The sequence below is a fragment of the Oryzias latipes genome, chromosome 11 (assembly GCF_053564925.1).
Source record: "Oryzias latipes strain Hd-rR chromosome 11, Olatipes_Hd-rR_3.1".
In the NCBI taxonomy this organism is placed as follows: domain Eukaryota; kingdom Metazoa; phylum Chordata; class Actinopteri; order Beloniformes; family Adrianichthyidae; genus Oryzias; species Oryzias latipes.
Genome location: NC_136247.1, coordinates 19,987,739 through 20,008,327, shown reverse-complemented (window position 1 = coordinate 20,008,327; position 20,589 = coordinate 19,987,739). Strand labels below are relative to the sequence as shown.

At 38.9% G+C, this 20,589-nt stretch overlaps 1 protein-coding gene across 4 annotated transcripts in view; it reads left to right on the top strand.

Moving 5' to 3' along the window:
- rapgef5a (Rap guanine nucleotide exchange factor (GEF) 5a) overlaps positions 1-20,589 on the top strand; it is a 54,449-nt gene that overhangs the window by 7,717 nt on the left and 26,143 nt on the right. For all 4 annotated transcript variants that reach the window (XM_078955387.1, XM_078955386.1, XM_078955385.1 and 1 more), the window contains exons 2-9: positions 1,743-1,793; positions 3,171-3,277; positions 4,181-4,302; positions 5,465-5,642; positions 11,073-11,154; positions 11,226-11,274; positions 11,434-11,507; positions 14,675-14,875. In XM_078955387.1, coding sequence (XP_078811513.1) covers positions 1,743-1,793; positions 3,171-3,277; positions 4,181-4,302; positions 5,465-5,642; positions 11,073-11,154; positions 11,226-11,274; positions 11,434-11,507; positions 14,675-14,875 — 864 coding nt within the window. The remainder of the gene's footprint in view (positions 1-1,742; positions 1,794-3,170; positions 3,278-4,180; positions 4,303-5,464; positions 5,643-11,072; positions 11,155-11,225; positions 11,275-11,433; positions 11,508-14,674; positions 14,876-20,589) is intronic.

Below are 20,589 nucleotides of genomic sequence, written 5' to 3'. Positions count from 1 at the left end.
CGGAAATCTGCTGCCACGCGTTTTTTCTCCTTCAGCATTTTTATCTCCCTCTTCCTCTCCTTCGGTGTTGTAATTACAATGATCTCTGCTTCTCGCTGCCTCCTCTCATCTCCTCCCCATCTGTCTTTGTCATATCCACAGTTGTGGGCTGTGGAGATTACCTGTTATTTTCATCTGTATTTGTCATTCTTTTATTTGGTCTTTACATTTCAGTCCATCAGCTCGTGTTTCTTTCTATTCTCTTTTATTTTCACATTACTATTAGAATAATGAACTTGCTTTTTTAAAAAAAAACAACAACTTTTTTTGTTGTTTTTGTTTTGCTTTTCTACAGAAAAAGCCTTGGGTCAGAAAATTGCGAATCCTTCGCTTTTATTGACCCCAACTTATGACACTTCCTTCTATAACCCTCTTTGTCGCATTCAAACCAGTGATTAAAATGAAAATGACCATTGTGACCATCACCAGAGAGAATGGTGTGAAGCTACGTTCAGACCGTCCACAGCAACGCATGTTCAAGAGGTCACTTCCGATGAAAAATGGATGTAAATGCATGTAAATACGTGTTTCAGGCTTGATCATTGAAAAGTCCTGCGTTCACACATCGCTACACACATTTTTAAGACCTTGTCTAGTGTGAACACCATGCTAAATGCTTGGTGTGTCTGTAGCTAAAGACTTTTGAATGTAAATTCAGTTATCTAGTCAGTGCTCTTATTAGTCATCACAGTCAGCTGTTCTCTTGATTACACAGAGGGTTGACTTTACTAGATGAATGATTTACGAGGTATATGTCAATTCCTTTTTTTCTAAAGAACTATATTAATTATCATTGTTATGCCATACTTTTATAATTTGCACATATAATCATTTAAAGTTATGAAAATGTTTTTGTAACCAGTTGGTCGTTGTATTGTGATTTAAAAAACTAGTTGATGACAAATTTGACTAAAGTCATTATATGCCCAAAGTTCCTACTAAATAAAATGTTTATCATTTAATTCTTACTTGAAAAATGACACATTAAGGTTTAAAACTTCAAAGAAAATATCAAAACAGTGATTGTGCCTTAAAAGGATGGATTTTCCCTGGAACCTGCTGCCTTCGTCTTCAGACAAAATATGTGGAAAGAAAGCCTGGCTTCTACGGAAAACACAGATTCTCACTATTATACAACTAAATCATCTCTTATTTCTTCTAGCAGCTCCTGTTTTTCAAAATGTCCCTGGTGTTTTGTCAGCCTTCTGCTCCACCCTCCCTGGTTTGCCCTCAAACACTTTCACCTCACCAAATCTGGCCCTTTTGGCAAAAAGTTTAGACACCCGTGATTTAATGCACGTATGTGAATCCAATGTCTCTTAGGTTATTGGGACTTTCACTGTAAAGCATTATAGGTGTTATATTTTTTATTGATTTTTTTTTATAATTCTGAGTATTGACACCAGTTTTTGCAGCAAAATAAAACTGTGATAATTCAAGTAATTTATAGGAATTTCCTTTAGAAAGATGGCTGCACAGTAATAAAAAAGAATGTTTGTCCGTTTGAATGTGGTGGAGGCCCAAATCCCAGGTGTATTTGAAAGTACAGCACTATACCCTAACTTTGTTCAAACCAAACCTGCATAATGCTTTTGGATTTATAAAACTGTCCTTTCATTTCTCAGCTATGTTTGTTTAGCGTGTTTACTCTGTATGTCGTCTTGTATGAATTGCCTTTGATAGGTTGCGTTTTGTTTCCACAGCAATCACCTGACACCATCCCTGGACCAAGTACAGGACCGACGGTACACAAGGTGAAAAGGCACACGCTGACAAAGACTTAGAAGTGATGTCATCCTTTCAGTTTTGCCCCGAGGCAAAACATTTTGTTTATTTATCCCTAACACAGGTGACATCAGTGGGGATATTGTCTTGGGAAATTTCCAGTTTTTACACCTACACACTTGACAGACACACAAACCCACTCGGACAAACGCAGAGCTTTTTGTCATTCCACTGCATTTTGGCGTATACTTATATAGCGCCTTTCTTCCTACAAGGACAAAGCGCTTTACAGTCACAGACCCATTCACCCAGTCACACACACATTCACTCACACATTCATACACTGGTGGCGGCTCTGCTGCCAAACACAGGCGCCCGCCTACCCCCAGAGGCAAGGTGGGGTTCAGTGTCTTGCCCAAGGACACTTCGACTCATGGGTGTGCAAGGCGGGAATCGAACCTGCAATCTTACGATCATGGGTCGACCGCCCTACCGCTGCACCACGGCCGCCCAGGAAACACTGTATTCTAGGAAAGCCAAAGGTCCTAAATAGATCATATATTGGTTTTCTATAGACCTAAAAGAAGAAATGTAAGTTAAAATAGAGGCCACAACCTCAATAAGAGATAAGAGATAAGTTTTTGTTTATGGACATGTTTTTTCCCATGTTCCTTTGCTGTTGCAACTTGAATAAACTGCTAATATTATTAGGACTCACAATGATGGACAACAACCTTTTCCCTTCATAACCTATTGGAAAACCCATATGCATAATTTTTAAATGCATGCAAAACTGGACCACCTAAATTGGAGCAATAATTGTTTTTGTATGTAAAACACAAGAAGTGACACTTTTAGAGTCCCTAGCTTACATCCCCTCACATCCCCAAACTAACAATACTGGTACAACAAATCATCTACTTTATTTTCGTCTCTACACAAATAAGAAAACTTTAGTGGTCTTAAAACAAATCCAAATTTGATTTAAAACCGAGGAGCTAAAGCAACCTGTTATATGAAACCTGTAACAAATCCATCCCTAAATGGTTAAAAGAAAAAGTATCTCAGGTAAAAAACAGCCCTGCAAAACGGGGTAATTAAAATAAAGTTAGTGGCACGAGTCCCCTGCTCGGTTAAATGCATGGTTGTGTCAGAAAGGCATCTGGCAAAAAAATCTCTGCCAAATAACCTGTGTGAATCAGTGAAGGCTGTTTCCCTGTGGCGACCCCAGCAAGGGGTATGGCGAAAGGTGAACAACAACTTGCAGCAGGACGATGGAATGAGCAAACACAGTGAAGGAGAGACTTGGTGAACTGCTTCATGGTAGTTGCATGTAACTGTTGGAATAAATGTAAACATGTTTAAGCCTTTGACTGTACAGTAATTGCTGATTTTCTCTGTGTTAGTCGTGCTCCCAGAGCTTCCCATGTGCTGGTCGAGCTGTGAGGAATGCCTTCCTCTCTCATGGACCATATCCGGCCAAAGACAAGATCCATCTAGCCAGAATCATCAGGTACATCTATCTGTTTTTTGTTTGTGCACTTTTTTCCTGCAGAGCTCAATCACTGAGTCCAGTGAAGCAGATGCCACTGCACAGTAACTTTTCATGCTGCATTCACTACGAATGCAATTCGCATGCTGTCCCAAAATATGTTTGAAAATGTGACGCTCCAGATGAGTGTGGGAGGAGCTAATGTCTAAAGTTCTTAGCCTCACCGCAAAATGGGGGCATTGACTGTATATATCTTTTACAATCCACGGAAGATGAGAATAATTACAGTTTAGATTTATTTGTTTTGAAGAGCGTTGGTAATCGCCTCTCCATGTCTGTGTTCTTGAGATCATTCAGAGACTCTCCCAGTATGATGAGTTTCACCATCTACTTTATTGTTGTCTCCATGCAAATAAGAAAAATATCATCCACCCACTGATCACGTCAGCAACATATCAAAGGCCAAAACCGAGTCCCCGATTGATTTTCTTTGTCAAAGTTCAAGAATATATAAACTCTGGACGCGACGCCCAAAGGGCACTGCTTGATGTTAAAACTGCATTCGGTTTGAATGTAGCCTTTGTCCTTATTAACCACTTTGATTATGTTGGGAGAAAGATACAAAAATAGAAAGCCAGGATTGCATGTACTGAGCATTTTAAACACCCAGATCCATCCAAAACCATTTCAGCTCATATATAAATAGAAATTTCATGTCATTGTACACACACCCACTCCAATGCAGGGTTTGTCTTTGAGGGAGACCATACTGAACCCATTCAGGGTTTCAGGTGAAGATATATCATGTTTATTGTGGTTTAAAAATAGTTTTTTTCTTCTTCAAAGAAGTGTTTTTGCTCATCATGGGTTTTGTGTGACCACGCTGTGATCTGACAATGCAAATGTGTGTGTGTACGTTCACAGGCGCAGCTATGTGGGAGTGGAGCTGGTGCAGTGGCTGTGCGAGCAGTGTGTCTGTGTGCGCTATCGGACTGCTGCTGTGCGTGTCTGGCAGGTGCTGCTGGAGCTGGGAGTCCTGCTGTCTGGTAAAACACACACTTACATGCACGGTGGATGTGGTGGTGGTGGTGGTGGGGGAGAGGGGTCATAATTTATAACTGCCTTCCAGCCACATCAGCACCTATCTCCAGACCCCTTAAAGATGTTAGTGGCTGGTTATTTTCAGAACACTAAAGAGGTTCAATTATTGCTGCAGTCACCTCGTCAGCACATATAGCGGGTTTTAATTTAGATCTGTCGTGTGAAACTGTGAATCATTTCACCGCGTGGGTTAAAGCCCCCAAACAATCTCTCGCTCCGCTCTCCATAATGTTCCTGTAATGATGTTGACATCAATTTCTCGTACACTGACCGCCAAGGCTGTCCGTTAATCGAATATTGGCAGCTGACAGAACCTGTGTATGACTGCGGCTGTGAGACAGAATAAGGGGCACAGGAATTGTGGATGTTTTTTATCCTGTTGGCTACTTATCAAATGTCGTTTGTTGACAGTGAGACTTGATCTCTGATTAGGTTAAGCCAATTTGGCAGATATTTATCATCGGGGGGGGGGGGGGGGGCAGACAAAAAGAAATCAATATTTAAAAGCAAAATAGGTAAAATATTGATTCATAGAAGTACAGATACAGAATGCAATGAAAAGGTTAATGTTCCAAAGTGCAGATGACAAATTCAGGGTTTGTTGGCTGTCGAGCAACAAGGCAGTGAGGGAATAGCTTTAAGGTTCTTGAAGACGTATTATTTTGGACTATGAACTATAAATCGCTCTGGCATATAAGTTCAGCAGCTAAAAAAAACACTTTAGTCTGCAAAGGGATGCATCAGAATGGAGCAGAGCAGAGAGCTTGTTGCCCACCAATTTGAGTTTGCACGTAACAAAAACTACAAGCTTTTTCAAATGGGATTTTTTTCATTTGCTCCTGATTCACTAGGATTTGAACAAAGAAATACTCAGACGTGCAATTTCTATCTTAATTTCCATCATGAGAAAAATGCCACAAAAACATGTTAAAATCACCAAAAACACTCTTTTTGTTTGAGTGGATTTACAAGTTGATGGTTGTTTTATTTGACCAACATGAAAATAAGTCAATAAAAAAAAGGCATTTCAAAGTGATGTTTATTAATGTAAATGCAAAGCTTCAAAGTTTGACTTTTTATTCTGCTTTGTGTTGTTTTTTCCTCTAGTTGACCAGAGGGTGGTGTTTTCTGACTCCAACTCTTACTACCAGTTCAGTTTTGAGGAGTGTGACTCTCCTTCTTGTGAGTTTCGCCTAAATGAGGCAGAGTGGCCAGAGGCTGTCAAACTTCTTCTACAACTTGCCCCCTATGTCCAGTTCCGCTCAGGTGGCGGGACCAATAGCCCGTGAGTAACAAAGCGGACACACGTGCTGCTGCTGCTAGTGTCCGTTGTTTTTAGTTTGGTTGTTATAGTTGACTGAGCATAATCCAACTAACAACTAATTGTCCCTGGAACCGGAATCAAACTTTAACCCTTTAACCCTGTAGATTTAGCTCCAGTTTAGACATTCTTTTGACTATCATAACTGTTCAACTGGTTACCCACTTTTACATAATTCCAGCAGATAGAAACTTTCAAACAGACAACCTTTATTAAATCTGGGAAAGAAAGCCGATCCGTGTGTTCAGCCCCAGATGTTTTGCTACATGGTGACTCATTTAGACTTTTCTAAAATAGGAATGCACTCTGCAAATAAAAACCCAAACACATGCTGTGATCTCTTATATACATGGAACGGTCTCTAAGGCCCACTTAAATGTACATGCTGAGTGGTGTTCGCCTGTTCTGCACGGTTCCTGCTGAGGCTGCGACTGAACTCAATCTGTCACTCAGAGATGAGGAGAGACTGAGATCAGAGTGTGTGTGAAGGGGTAATGAAAAATGGAGGATATATATATATATATATATATGCTTCAAAGGGGATTTAGAGAAGATTTAGAGAAGATTGTCATTTATTTTACTAATGTAGGCTTAATGTACCATGCCTCTAACTGTAAAGACTGTATGTACATTTTGTTTTTATGAATGATGTTAAACATGTAAAAGAAACTAATGTGCACTAAGAGGCTCTTCCATTTGCAGTAAAGACAGCTAGAAATGTAATTTTATATAACACAGAAGGGCTGGACAGTTTTTCTAGGACAGTTTCTGCAGAGGAGCAGGAGTTCATTAGACTTCTGCCTCTGAGTTGTGGGTGGGACTGTTGGCACGGAGCAAACCCCGCCCCCATTCCCCTCTCTGCTGCTTAGAGCTCAGAGCATGGCTCGCCCAGTGTATTTTCTACGTCACAAATAAGCTCTTTTCCCAACAGCTTTTTATGTCTGCTCCTGATTTGACAATGATTTGAATAAAGAAATACGGTATTTTCCACACTATCCGGCCCACCAGATTATAGGGCACAGCGCCAATGAATGGTCTGTTTTTGAACTTATGTCACATATTAGGCAAACTGATCTATAAGGTGCATTAAGTGAGACCAAATAGTCAAAGATAAGTCTGTCGGTCAGACTTTATTATCCATGTTCACATTACTTCTAAAACTTGTTTGTGACACGCTACACATTAGCCACATTAGAAGCGTTGACATATTCGCAATAGACTGCCTGTAACTCCCAACCTTGTCTGCAAGACGTAAAAAAAACTGATATTGCTAAAACAAACTTTACTGTGATTTTGTGAACCCCCAACCTTGTTAGTAACACGGGAAAATGCACGGGCCGACACCAGTATATGTTAGCCACGTTTGCGTATTTATAGCAATACCCAAATTTGTTTGTAACTGAGAAAAATAAAGAACAAACTGACAGAAATGCAACTTTAATCTTGAATTTCTTAATATTTATATCCTCAATCAGACAAATGCAACATGATCATGTTAAAACACCCAAAACATTTCTATTGGGTCGGGTCTTTAAATTGTCTAACAACTTCATATTTAAATGTATTAATTCCTTTAATCATGGGTGTTGGACTTTATTTTATCAAATATTTCGTGGTTGCCTCTTTGTTTATTAGGATAAACATAAATAGAATTTTCTCTTCAGCTTCAGGCTTTGACACTTTGAATATTGTGTCTTTAAATGCTTCCACCTGTTTTCCCCCTTGTGCTTTCTCTTTCTCTTTCTCTTTGAAGGTGAATAAATGAGGCTCAGAGCAGAAAGTATTCAAAATATTTCCACTGCTACCAACAGGAAAGATATGACAAAATGAATTACCCTTCGGTGATTCATTTTGTCGCCTGTTAGCTTCTGTTACTTAAGCTCTTCAGGAGTGATAGCTTCCTTTATCGGAACAGACATGCTGGAAATTAATACTAATAACTTCATACACAACCTGATTGTTGATTAGACATTACAAACAACTGTTTTAGCAATTGAATTGTGAGATTATTTAGTTAAGAACATCATAATTTAGTACTTTTTTTCCCATTTTGTTATCCTTTATTCCCATACTAGAATAACTTTTAAATAATGAGTTGTGTGACTGAACACAATCTAATTGACATTAATGTTCATTTATTCATTTATTTATTGCTGCAAACCTTAATTTTCTTTGTATGTGTCCTCCATCATCAGAAAAATGTCACAAGAACATGTTAAAAACACCAAAAACAGAATTTCCATTGGAGTGGGTCTTTAAATAAGTATGAACTAACAATAATTCCAACTAAAATTAAAAGTGACATGAGTGACGGATGATAATTTCCTATATACAGCATTCTCTTTGTTTCAAAGGATGAACATGAAAACCGGAACTAAGAAAATGTCACATATGCTGTGGAAGCGGAAATTTGATTTGCATACCACCTCAGTCTAAGAGACGTCATTCTGGCATTTCTTCTGGCATTCTCTGATTTCTTTTCAGATATTCTGGTTTTCTGTGTGCACATGCTGCACCGAAATGCTGTCACCTTTCTCATGTGTTGATCTGTGTCATCATTTTTTGTTGATGTTTTATAAATATCGGCATCCAGATATAAAGATGCACTTCTAAGACATTATCAGCAGAACAAAACACAAAACTGATTTTCTAAATTTGCATTACGAATGATCATCTTTTAAGTCATTAAACTTCTCCAGCAAGAAGCTCTTGACGTGACTGGGACACGAAAACCCCAGATCACTTTTATCTTCGGCGCTGTGTAGGACTTAATGATCAGTGACACCCCCCTACTGTGCCTCTCCTGCAGTCCTGATACATTTAGGCTCATGGTGAGTCACCAAATTACTAACTGAATGCTGTCTGGAAATAAAACTTAATGATCCAGATGAGAATAAACTCCTCATAATGGATCATAATCGTTTTTTTGTTATTTGCAAGTGAATATTTGTTTAGCAGCAAACACAAAGATTTATTAGAATTTTGTGAAAAAGTCTGATTGTTTCAACACCAAAGACGCTTTTGTTGCTCACCACCTTCACCTTGACTGTCTCTCCCAGCACTCACGCTTAAAGGCTGTTGTGTAATCGTCTTCTCCCCTGTATCTTATCAGATTACAGTGCAGACACATTTGCCCAAGGCTACATCCTCCTCCCTCTGCAACTATTACATGTACCACTGGGATCTGAGCATAAAATCCAAATTGTATGCAAATAAGCCTAAGCTGCACATGCATGCAGATGCTTGAGGGAAAATGTGTGTAGGGCAGAGTTGTTGATCATATGCTTTATGTCAGAGCTTTACAAATCAATCCAACCCCTTCTTTTATAAAGATGTGGCAGATGCATGTTCTTTGTCGCGTTTAATAACCGTTAATGCGATGCATATTTCATCCCAAAACAATTAGATTTCATTCTCGCAACGTCTAAACGTGCACACCGATAAAAACAAATGTGATTAGCGCATGCTTGCTTTGGAAGAGACTGCGACCCCTCCATGAGGGTGCTGCTGTGTTCCTGCATGCACAGGAGCTTCCCTAACATCAATGGAGAAGGTGTGTCTGGAAGCCATTTTACAGGAAACCACATGAAAAGACACAGCGCTGTTGAGAGGGATGTGTGACACAAAAGACTTGGAAAAAAACTAAGCAAGAAAGATGGATGGGAGTAGTCATCTTGGCTGGATAGAAAATAACCCAATTTGGGTTTAAATGATGGCCTTCTGTCTAGATTAATCTTTCAGCTGCTCAGTTTATTTTAAGGGAATTTTTTAATACAGAAAAATGATTTGTTTGGAAGTGGAAAGTGTGCAAAATAGATTGGTGGGGGAAAAAATTGATGGATGTTTTTTTTCTAACAAAGTACTTTGTGCACTACAAAGCCATGTCACACACATTCAAGAGCGCCTTGTTGAACAGTACGGTGTTCACACTGGACAGTCACTCTCCGATACTAGCGCATGTCCACCACCTACAGTTGGAGGAGGTTTGGTGCAAACTGCATACAGTTCCCTCAGGGCGCAAACCTTAATAAGCATTTTCTCCTCCATTATCAATTTTCAAAGGGTTGGCACTTTCATGAATGAAAAGGGACACCATTTGTATGTCACTATCAAATCGGAGTCCCTGATTGGTCAAAGTTCGACCTGGTTTAACTTTCAGCGCCTGTTCAATGGCCACGCGTTTTGTACGTGAAAATGGTTGTAGAAACCTGCTCAGCGACGTGTGCATGCAAGAGTTTTGAACATGGGAGCCTAAAACACACATTTGCGTGCTTTTACATCGATTTTTTTTCCCTGGAAGTTGTCGCATGTGCTTTTCCAAGGGCGATGTGAAAGGTAAAAACTCTTGTTTAAAAAAAAAACATACTTTTTTCTGTCTTGTAAGAAAAGTATCTTATCAAGAAGGGTTTTCAATCAAAAACTTAACTTCATGTTTTCCAAAATTAAGAATTTTAGGCAGGACCATTTTTCACACCCCATTGGCAGATTTTATTGCTTAATTATTGCGGGCCTGTTTTTGCAGTGTGACCTTTAGTATCTAATTACTAAATTATTTTAGGTAAATACAATAATTGTAATAAAAAAAATACCATTGCAATTTAATTGTGTGGAAAAAAATACTTCACTTTTCTGTTTACTGATTTATTTACATTTCTTTTAGTTTTGAAACAAAATTTTGGAGGGTGTTATTATGAGAGAATCAAATTGTGTCCTTAGACATGTCAGAATGTTTACGTAATTATTATGGGTCAATTTTACCCATAATAATATAATATTATATATAATATAATATTTATAAGCCCTTTTACCCATGGCTTATAATAAAAACATTTAAAATGTATCCGAATGCTTAGCTTTTCATACAAAATGGACAACAATTAAACATAGTCAGCTAAGAATTATATGAGGAAACATGAACATAATGTCTGTTTCCATAGAAAAACTGTTTTTTTCTATAAGGTTACGGTATTTTTTGGCTTTTAGTTGTGTGAGGATGAGAAAATACTCGTTTTATGTATATCTGAATGGAAAAACCTAACTAACTAAAAAAAAGTCTGCAAAATATGATATCTTTGCATTACAAAAGTCATTTTTACACAAAAATGTAGGATCATATTTAAAAGGGTTAACTCAAATAGAATTTTGTTTTAGCTGTTAAGGGAAGGTATTTTTTTACTCAAAAGTTTGAAAGAAATTCACTCAAATAAATTAGTTTGCATCATTTTTGGGGTGGCAATATCAATAGAATGTTTTGGGTTGTGTAAATTGTAGTTCTTTTTGTGATGCCAGAGGGCAGAGTTGTGAGCAGTAAAGCTCAGCAGGAAGCCTCACATCACTGTTATCAGAATATTGAACGCTGCTGTTGGAAAGAAACCTGTGTTTGTCTCCCCCAAGGTCAGAGGAAGACTCTGAGGGTAACAGGGACATCTGCAGTGAGATTCTTCAGCTTAAAGCTCTGGAGAGGCTCACCTCCACGGTCAGTGTGTGTGGAAAACAGCGCTTTTTATTTTATTTTAAACAACTAAATCCTTACACATTTTCCCATAGGTACAAAGCGAGTTGGCAGCTGCTCTTGCCAGAAAGACTCGTAAAGCTTGTAAGTATATTCCTGCAACGGTTGGAGCTTTACTCACACTTGATTTCCGCTTTTTTCTTTTACACTTGGCCATTATGAACGGATGAAAGAGCACAAACTGGAAATTACTGTGTTTCAAGCAAAGAATAAAGGCTGTCATTTACTTGTGTTTGGTTGCAGTATCAGAGCAGGACTCTGAGACAACAGAGGCACGTCAGCAGGAGTCGTGCACGCCCAGTGAAGAGAGCAGTCCGGTATTACAGACACACACACACACAACACACACACACAGATATATCTCACTGCAATCTGACTCTTTATACTTCTGTAGTCTCGTTTTCTTTAGATGAACATTTTGAGTTTGCTGCAAGATCATCCTATAAGACTATAATTGATATTAGTTTGATCTTTGTTCTGAAGTTAGCTTTTTGCTGACAGTAGCATTACACAAAGGTTGCACTTTTTTCACACTTTTGTAGCTAGAAAATGAGAAACAAAAGATGAGAAGTGGATCAGGTTTAGTATGACCTTATCAGCTGAAGCACAGCTGCATTGCAACACTGAAAATGAGACGGTTGACAGCTTCTCACTAAGTTGCTTTCTGCTAAAGGTCACCAAGTGAAAGTTTCATGTAAAGATTTACCAAATCACATATTTTTTAGCCCTGTACACTCACCCTGTAAACCCCTGAAACCACCCCTTATTCACCCATTATCCAGAGGATTTGAGCCTTTAGGACAAAAGAAACTTCTTGTTTATCAAAAAGAACTAAAGCAGTGGTGTATGTTGTTAGGTCAATATACAGAAATCTTGGAAAAAATGAAATTGTTTCAGTTTCATTAAGAATGGGGAAAAAAATGGAACTTTAGCGGTTGGTTCATTTAGCCACATTTACACACATTTTTTGGTGGCGTTCAGATCGTTGTTTTCACTTCTATAGAACTGGACTTACTTTTCTAGAAAGGGTGAACTTTGAGAGTTTAATCAAGAGAGAAACGTGTATAAAGTATGTAGTGAGGAGTTTACAGCATTAAAAGATCTATAATAATTGTAAAAAAAAAAATTTAGATTTCACCTGCCACAGGTTATTTTTTAAACCTAATTTCCACAATAAATGAGGGACCCCTATACCCACCAAAGACAACATGTATTAATTAAGGTATTCCCAAAGGCATAATATTAGTGACATGTTTTATATGCTTAAGCAGTGATCTGCTTATTTCTGCCTTTAGTGCTCAAACTGAAGTCACAAAGAGGGAATATTTTGCTCCTTTGACTTTTAACCTGCTCAGTAGTGACCCATATTTGTTTTTCATATTCCCTAAAGGCATACGGGAGTTTCCTTTTATAGACGTTGTGTTAACTGATCAGTTATGCAACATAGCCTGCTTTAAGGGATGCAGGAAACACTAATCCTTCAACCCCTGTGGTGGAACATGATAAGCATTTGTGATTGCAGGGAAATATGAATGATTCCTAAGCCTGGAGCTGCTTTTGCACTGCGGATATACATCACAGATTGAAAAAATAGTGAGCTGAACATCACTGTTCCTCTTTTAGTAGAAGTTGTCACAAATCAAATCGAGATGCAGCAGTAGAGTCAGCTGAGGGGCATCTACTTCATTATCTGCGATGGATTTCCATTACATATGTGCAAAAGTTTATTGAAATTCTGCCCTTCACATAATTTGCATGCATACATGTATGTACTGTATGCATGCATGCATGCATGCATGTATGTGTGTATGTAATGTTTGTCTGCATGTATGTGTACAAATTTAAAAGATAATAAACTTTTCTTTAACAATACTTATTATTAGCAACACCAGAGTAATATATCTAAATATTAGTTTTTATTGTTAATTTCAGGATTAAATCTGATCTTAAAAGAGCAGGACAGCACTACTTATTTTAAGAAATCCTACATAGTCAAATTCTTCTTGTACTTTTACCAAATCCTTTTACTTATAAAGCTATGTACACACTGGCCATGTGACGCGCGTTCAAGAACATGCTAAGCGTGAGTTCTTGAAGGCGTGTTTAGCCTATAGTGTTCACACTGCCATCTACAGTTGGAAAATACTTGGAGTGAAATTGATGCAAATCTCGTAAATCTTGCTCCAAGCCTTTTCTTTCACAGCTCTATGCTGATGCTTGCTGTCATTTATCGTAGACGCATGCCTTCGGCGTGCAAACGCAACAGCACAAAACATACATATACTTTTCATTGTTAGTGGCCACTTCATCTTGCGTTACAGAGAGTGGTATTAACGTAGCTTTACAAGGGAAAAAAACTTGTTTTGTATATATTTGTTAATTGTTTTGAGAGTAACATTTTTCTTACAGTGTAACCATATTTACATGTTCCAATTACCCAAATAAACTCAAGTTCTTGTAAATGTAAAAAACAAAATGTAAAAGATTTTAGATTACCTATCTATTTATTTATTTATTTTTATTTAACTGGTCCTTACCAACAGCTGAGCAAACAGATGAGCACTAAAGGCCTCTTGTGTATGACATATTTTACTGTTACTATAGGGTGTTATCAATCTTCTGACATGCGAGGTGTATATTTGTATAAACCCCTTTTGTATTTGAGGCAAAACTTTATTTATATTGATTACATTATATACATTTCTCGCTATAATAAGGTGCACAGAGACAACAGGCTTTATCTTGCTAGGTTAGGACAGGAAGTCAAAAGCAGTTTTTCAAGAAACTGCGAGGAACATTAGGGTTTTCATGTGTCTGTGTGGGCATGTTGCAAGATAAGACCTATTTGGGGGGTGTTTCCTAGTAAATAAAGGGTGTATGTGCGCTACCCTATAGCGTGGTGGGGGACCGTGGGATACTGGAGCTCACAGGAAGGTTTGGTCAAGTCACAGCCAAATGAAACAAGCCTCTCTGCCTGTCTTCCAAAGAAAACAAACAAATCAGGCTGCCCGCAACTGGTGAAAACCATCACACAACAAGCAACACTAAAGATTTTCCCGTGCAGTGTGTTCGAAAGAAACTAACTTTTTGCAACACCCTTTAATTCAGATATATATAGTTTACTTTTTCCCTTTTGTGGCATACAGTATCAATGTTTCTTACTCTTATTTGTTGACTTTGTGTCCACCTCAGGGAGCTCCTTGTTACAAGGAGGGGACAGACATAAACCACACACTCTAACACCTCTTCCCGCCCACTTATACTCCTAATCACACTCTTTTTCTGAGGTCCTCTGACGCACAGCAGTCAGGCTGACACTAAGAGAAATACTACAGGACCTATCAACTCAAATCGATGGGATTATTTATTTAATCACAACTTTTATTTTCCTCTGGACTGTCAGATTTTTGTAGGGCCTGTGAGCATTTTCAGCATGTCTTGGGACTGCGGGCTGAAATATGTCTTCATGCCTCCTGTGTTGCAGCTGGGTGGGGTGTGTTCGTTGCGGGACAGCGGCGACAGCAGCAGTGGCGGCAGTGGTGGTGGTAGTGGAGGAACGGGGTCTGTTTGCTGCCGCGAAGAACTCACCAGCCGACTGGGGCTGGAGGCGGTCCAGCGGCTGGCGAAGGATGGCTGTCGGATCCTGCAGAACCACAACTACCAGATATCTGACAGGAGTCAAGCGGTCAGTGGAATCAAAAATCCCCAATCTCATGCAATATTTGATCGGAACGGACATTTTGAGTGTAATTTGCAGAATAACTCGTAGCCTCAGAGCGCAGATCAAAGGAAGTCATGTGGTAAATGTTGTCGTTACTGTTGAGTTACTCATGCATTCACATCTATGATCTTGTGAATAGATTGACATGATTGGATTAATGCCGGTCTCTAAGACACATGTCCAGCACTTTATCACCACAACACAAAACTCTGTTAACTTGCACAGACACATTTTGGCTTTATTCAGACAAATGTTGCATTTAGTAACCAGCATTTCCCTCCTGCTGCATGTCTAGTGTGGGTAGTAATAATAATGGTTTAGTGCAAAGTGATATCATGCTCTTTCTACAAGCTGTCATGACGTTTATGTCTGCACAATCACTTGTGTGTCAGTTTGCTGGCTCGAGCTTATAATTACTGAGAAGGGGCTTAAAAGTGTCTGCTCATGCACTGCTAGCACTGTGGCAGGCTGAGTCAGTGATCGTGATTGGGGTGTTCGCGAGGCCTTGTGATGTTTAATCCGCGCTACCGTGCTACTTGAAGCAGGAAGCACGCCACATGCAATCTGATATCATCCCGCGTCATGATATGCATGTTTGTGAAAGTTACTGCATGCAGGAGTTTATCTGAAAGCCTTTTAGAAAAATAGCAGGGGATTCCTTTTCTGCAAAGGGAGACATTTTCTCTTGTATGCACTGCTGGAAAAGCTGGAGCAGAGATCCAACTAAGCTAGACTTGTCATACTTTGTGAGAATCTTAGTCACAACTGCCCTTTCGGGTGAATATGAGCTGTCTGCGGGTGAAAAATGGGGGCACGCAGGTGGCCCACACGAAATCAAAAGTCAAGGTCGTAAACTACTCGATGATCCAGAAGTATGAAAATATTCATACACATTTTTTCTACGAGCATGCTGCGGGTGGCAGGTCGTATGGTAATTGGTAAGTAAGGGTGAAGTGAAAGAGACACAGGTGTGTGGTATGAATTTTCCCTTTTTTTTCTCCCCAAACCCTGTGGACTACGCTGAGAGCCCATGAGTGCTGTTTAGGTTAAGTGTACGTTCCTTGTGCAGCACGACTGTGAGGCAATCACAGTGTAAGTTTTGTGGGCATCCTATGGGCACTTGCATACCACGTGCACACCCCGTGCGTACAGCATTATTGCAGTCAGTAAAAAGCCAGTACCTTATTAATGACTAGACTGCATAGTAAAGTCATCACCTGTACGTCTTAAGTGGGTGTAACTTGCATTATCCTTACAAATACTTCACAATACACACACAACAATGGTCAGTTCCATTTTCATGATGTCCCTCGAGGTGGCCATACGGGTCAGACCCGGTACAGGTGCATGTGACTAAGGGTTTAAATGGGTCAAAGTCTGGGTTTCCCTGTTCTTGTCCCTATCCCGGATAAAATACAGGCCCGTGTCAGGAAGGGCATACGGTGTAAAAATCTCTGCCAAACCACCTGTGTGAATCAGTGAAAGCGGATTTGCTGTGGCAATCCCTAACGGGATGTGCTGAAAGGTGAACAACAACTTGTTTTAATGTTGGAACCATCCCATAAAACACACAAAGTTTGACAATGATGTGTTGGTAAAAAACTGTGAGAACTTTTTTTAGCCTTTGTTTCATATAGTCAATAAACATCCAGAACTGAGAGGGTTAAACTAGCTTTTCTTTGAGCAATTTTACCCGTAAAACATAATTTAGTCTAGTTTATTCTTTATAAGCTTTTTTTTGTTTTAACTTTTCCAACAAATTTCCAAAAAGTACATTTATTTTGTGTAATCAGTGACTTTTAGATTGCATTCAGAAAGGGGTTTATGTTTAAATTAAATTTCACGAAAGAAAGTAAAGTTTGTACATAAGTCTCACTTTTAAATTAGACCCATTAAAGCTATTTCTCGCTCAAAAAAAACAACAGTTTTTTTTCCTATTCTCTGACATAAAGAGCAGATCTGTTAAAGAGCAGATCTAAAAAGAGGGAAAAATAATGAGACATTTCAGGATTCAGTGCATTTTCTTGCTTGAAATTTCAGAACATTTAAAAGTAAATATGAAAGTATTATTTGTGACAGTTTTGACATCTGTGAACTAAGGGCAGCAGGAAGTAAGAATATTCAAGAGACATTTCTATGATCAAAGCAATATTTAAAAATAATATCCCACAGAACAAAATAACATTCTGCTGGTTCTGTTTTCCTTTTGTTTTATTTGGCTTGCGGGGAATAAAAGTATTAAAAAAGTAATATTCTCCTCAAATATCTTACAACACAAATGTTTTTTCAGGTCTACAGAACCACACTAAAAATTCTGTCTTGCAGCAAATGTAATTCAGCACAATTCAAAGTAATTACTCTGTTTAATACAGAAATTACTTTTTACTGGGTTGTCATAGGGACTTTTTCATTTTTTTGTATATATATATATATATATATATATATAAATTCATTTTTCACTTATGACATTTTAGGAGTCTGACAAACACATGTGAGCCGTTCCCATAGCGATATAATTCATGTGCCAGTGTTCCTCCAGCAGCTTCAGAGTCGCATTTGTCTTTTTCTTTGTTAGATTTGATGGATCAGTTTTTCAGCATAAAGTATTATTTAAGGTCACAGCATTTACGACACTGATATGCACATGTATGACGTTTTCTATTGTACAGTACAGTGTGTGTGTGTGTGTGTGTGTGTGTGTGTGCTTGTGTGCGTGCGTGCGTGTGTACCACTGACCTGAAAGCATTGTGTTTTTAAGCTCTTATCCATTATTTCCTGGAATCCAGCCCAGCTCTGTCACAAAACAGGCACGACAGGATCAGTGTTAGTTTAGACACAAAAACACACACTGAGAGGAAACAGAGAGGGGGCTTCCTTCAGGCTATCCTAGGCCCACCTTTCCTCTCAACAACATTATGTCATATTGTGTGATTGTGTAATTAAGGAAAAAGTACCATCTAGATTATGACTGCAGATGGAAGAGCCACTCTGATCTGCATTTAGTGCACTACATCTTTATTTCATATGGTTCAGATTTAATTGAAATCGCCATTTTTTGTGGGTCATTGGCACAAAAGGCTTGTGTTGTTTTTCTTGTTGTTAAAAAAATGTCATATAAGCGTCGGGTAAATATGAATGGATGCTAGAAAGGGCTGATAGAATCTAAAGGATATGAATTTGATTACTCACAAGTAAATTTAAACAAATTTGGCTTTATGAGGTTCTTGGGGTGTATGTGTCAACGGAGGGGAGGGGAGGAGGGTAAAGCGGTGGGTTGGTTTTGATTTCATTTTTGTATTTTTTTTAACTGTGAATTGCTTTGAGCTGCTCAGAGCATAAACTTTTTTTTAAATCTTGATTTGAAGCTTGATTTACAAAGTATGCACCAAAGCATCACTTTGCATTTGATTTAAATCATTTGCATTTTGTAAAAACAACCTTTTTTTTTTAAAGTTTTCCCTTTTTTTCCAGTTAGTTTTTAGCCAATGGATTTTCCTGAAGAAAATCCAAAGATGTAGTTGTTGTTTCTGTGTGTGCGTGTATGTGCAAGAACTGGCAGTGTGTAACTTTGGCCTGTGATAGGTTGGGATGACTCCTGTGACCCTTGTCAAACTGAATTGAGTATTGGATGGATTGATTTCCTGTCAGAGTTCATTTTAAACTCTAACTATATTTAAATTGATATTTGTTTTGAATTAAATTAAGGTTTTTTATGAAGGGTCTGCGTATGATTGTACTTTGGCGTTTGTTTTTCTTGGTCTACACACTTCCAGTAAAGAGTGTAGGTGTTTGGTGGGAAGATCAACAGTTTGTTTTTGTGTCAGGGGCAAAACAGATTTTCTCCCACTGTTCCATAACCGCAGTTCTCCCAGGTTATATAATGCTTTTATTTTTATCGCTGCTTTTCTGGAATGTTTTTCACTGATTTTGCAGAAAGACAGCAGACGTCTGCTCTGATCGAGGATGGAGAGTTTTGATAAAGCTTGCTGGTACTTGAACCATGTATGATATGCTCTAATTGTACGTCCCCTTTAGACCACTTAGCAAATCTGCTATCTTGACTTCACATCTGAGCTGCTGGGTGTGGACTTGGTGTCATTCCAAAAGCTAATGAATTGAAACAAGTGCCACGCTTTAGTAAATCAGATTTCAAACGGTCTAGTATTTATTTGATGGCTCCAACCTGGAACTGATAACTCCTGAGGAAGTTTATTTTGAACTAATGGCTTCAGATTTACCAAAGAGCTCATTAAAAAGCCTCAGAGCATACCATAAAAGAAAACAAACTATGGTGAAGGTTTTCACTACTATAGATGTCCAAGAATGACTATTTTTATGTTCTTTTCCACCCCATTTTTTATAATGGGGTTGTCATTTTTCAGCCACAGTTGAGCCTCTTGTATATTGTTGTCTTTCCGATCATGGAGATGGGGATGAAAGATACTGTAATGTCTAAATGCAGTTTCTAAAACAAAGAAAACCTGTTGAACTACTGCTGAAAACTACATAACTGTCTACATCATTGTCTTTTTTGTAATTTTACAAAAAAATGGCTGGGTTTGTTTGTTGGTCCTAATCACAGAGAACAAACAGAAAATATACTAGTGCATGAATGTTTTTAGGGCAATCTGCTGGCTGCTAAGAGTTGGTACTTTGAAGACTGCGATCATTGTTTGATCTGTTTTTAAAGCGTTCCCAGTGATCTTCTAATTGTGATTTTGCCATTTTTAGCCAAAATCTGAAAAACAAAACAAAAACAGTGTCGTTTTTTTACAACTTAGTTTCTGCAGAGCGGCAGTAGTTCATTCGAAAATTCACCTCTTAGTTGTGGGCGGAACTGTTGGCATGGAGCAATCCCATCCCCACTTTCCGTTACCCATCTGTTTGCAGACACTCTCGCTAGATACAGCCCCTCACCAGTGTAATAAATATAGGGGACAATATTGGAGCAAACCAGTCGTACAGTTCAGATCCAGATTCCAGCTCAGACCGGGGGCCTCATTTATAAAACTTTGCGTAGGATTTGCGTCAGAAGTGGCGTACGGATGAAACATAGGACGTGCGTACACACATAAATTTTCGGATTTATAAAACCGTGTGCACGCACATCCTACGCATCTTTCCCTTAATAAATCACAACCAATCCTAAATGCAGCGCAGCTTTTGCGACTTCATGACACGCCCATAGTTGCCCATAAAAAGTCAGTGAAACGTCCACAAATGAACATTCATTGATTGCGAAATCATGGCACACACACCGAGAGGAAATCAAAAAAACGTAATTTCACTCAATGTGAAGTAGAAGTTATCGTTGGGGAGGTGGAAAAGAGGACAAAATGTTGTTTGGAGGGCACAGTGTGGACATTACTAATGCCAAAAAGGCACGTGGTAGACGCCTTATATGGGGGGGGGGGGGGGGGGGGGGTGGAGACACCAGAGCTGACCCTCTTGATGAGATACTGGCGGCAATAATTGGGGAATCCCTTTTAAGTGGAGTGGTGACTGAGGCGCAGGGGGAACACCGACGTGCCAGATGCACCGGGTGACACACCCCCAAAAGCCCGCAAAGGTCCAACAGGACGGCTCGAGGAAGTCGGAACCGGCTCATAAGCCACTCGTCCTCGTTTGCCAGCAAGTCTTCTTGCTGTTTAAAGTGCGTTCACTTCGAATTCTTCCAT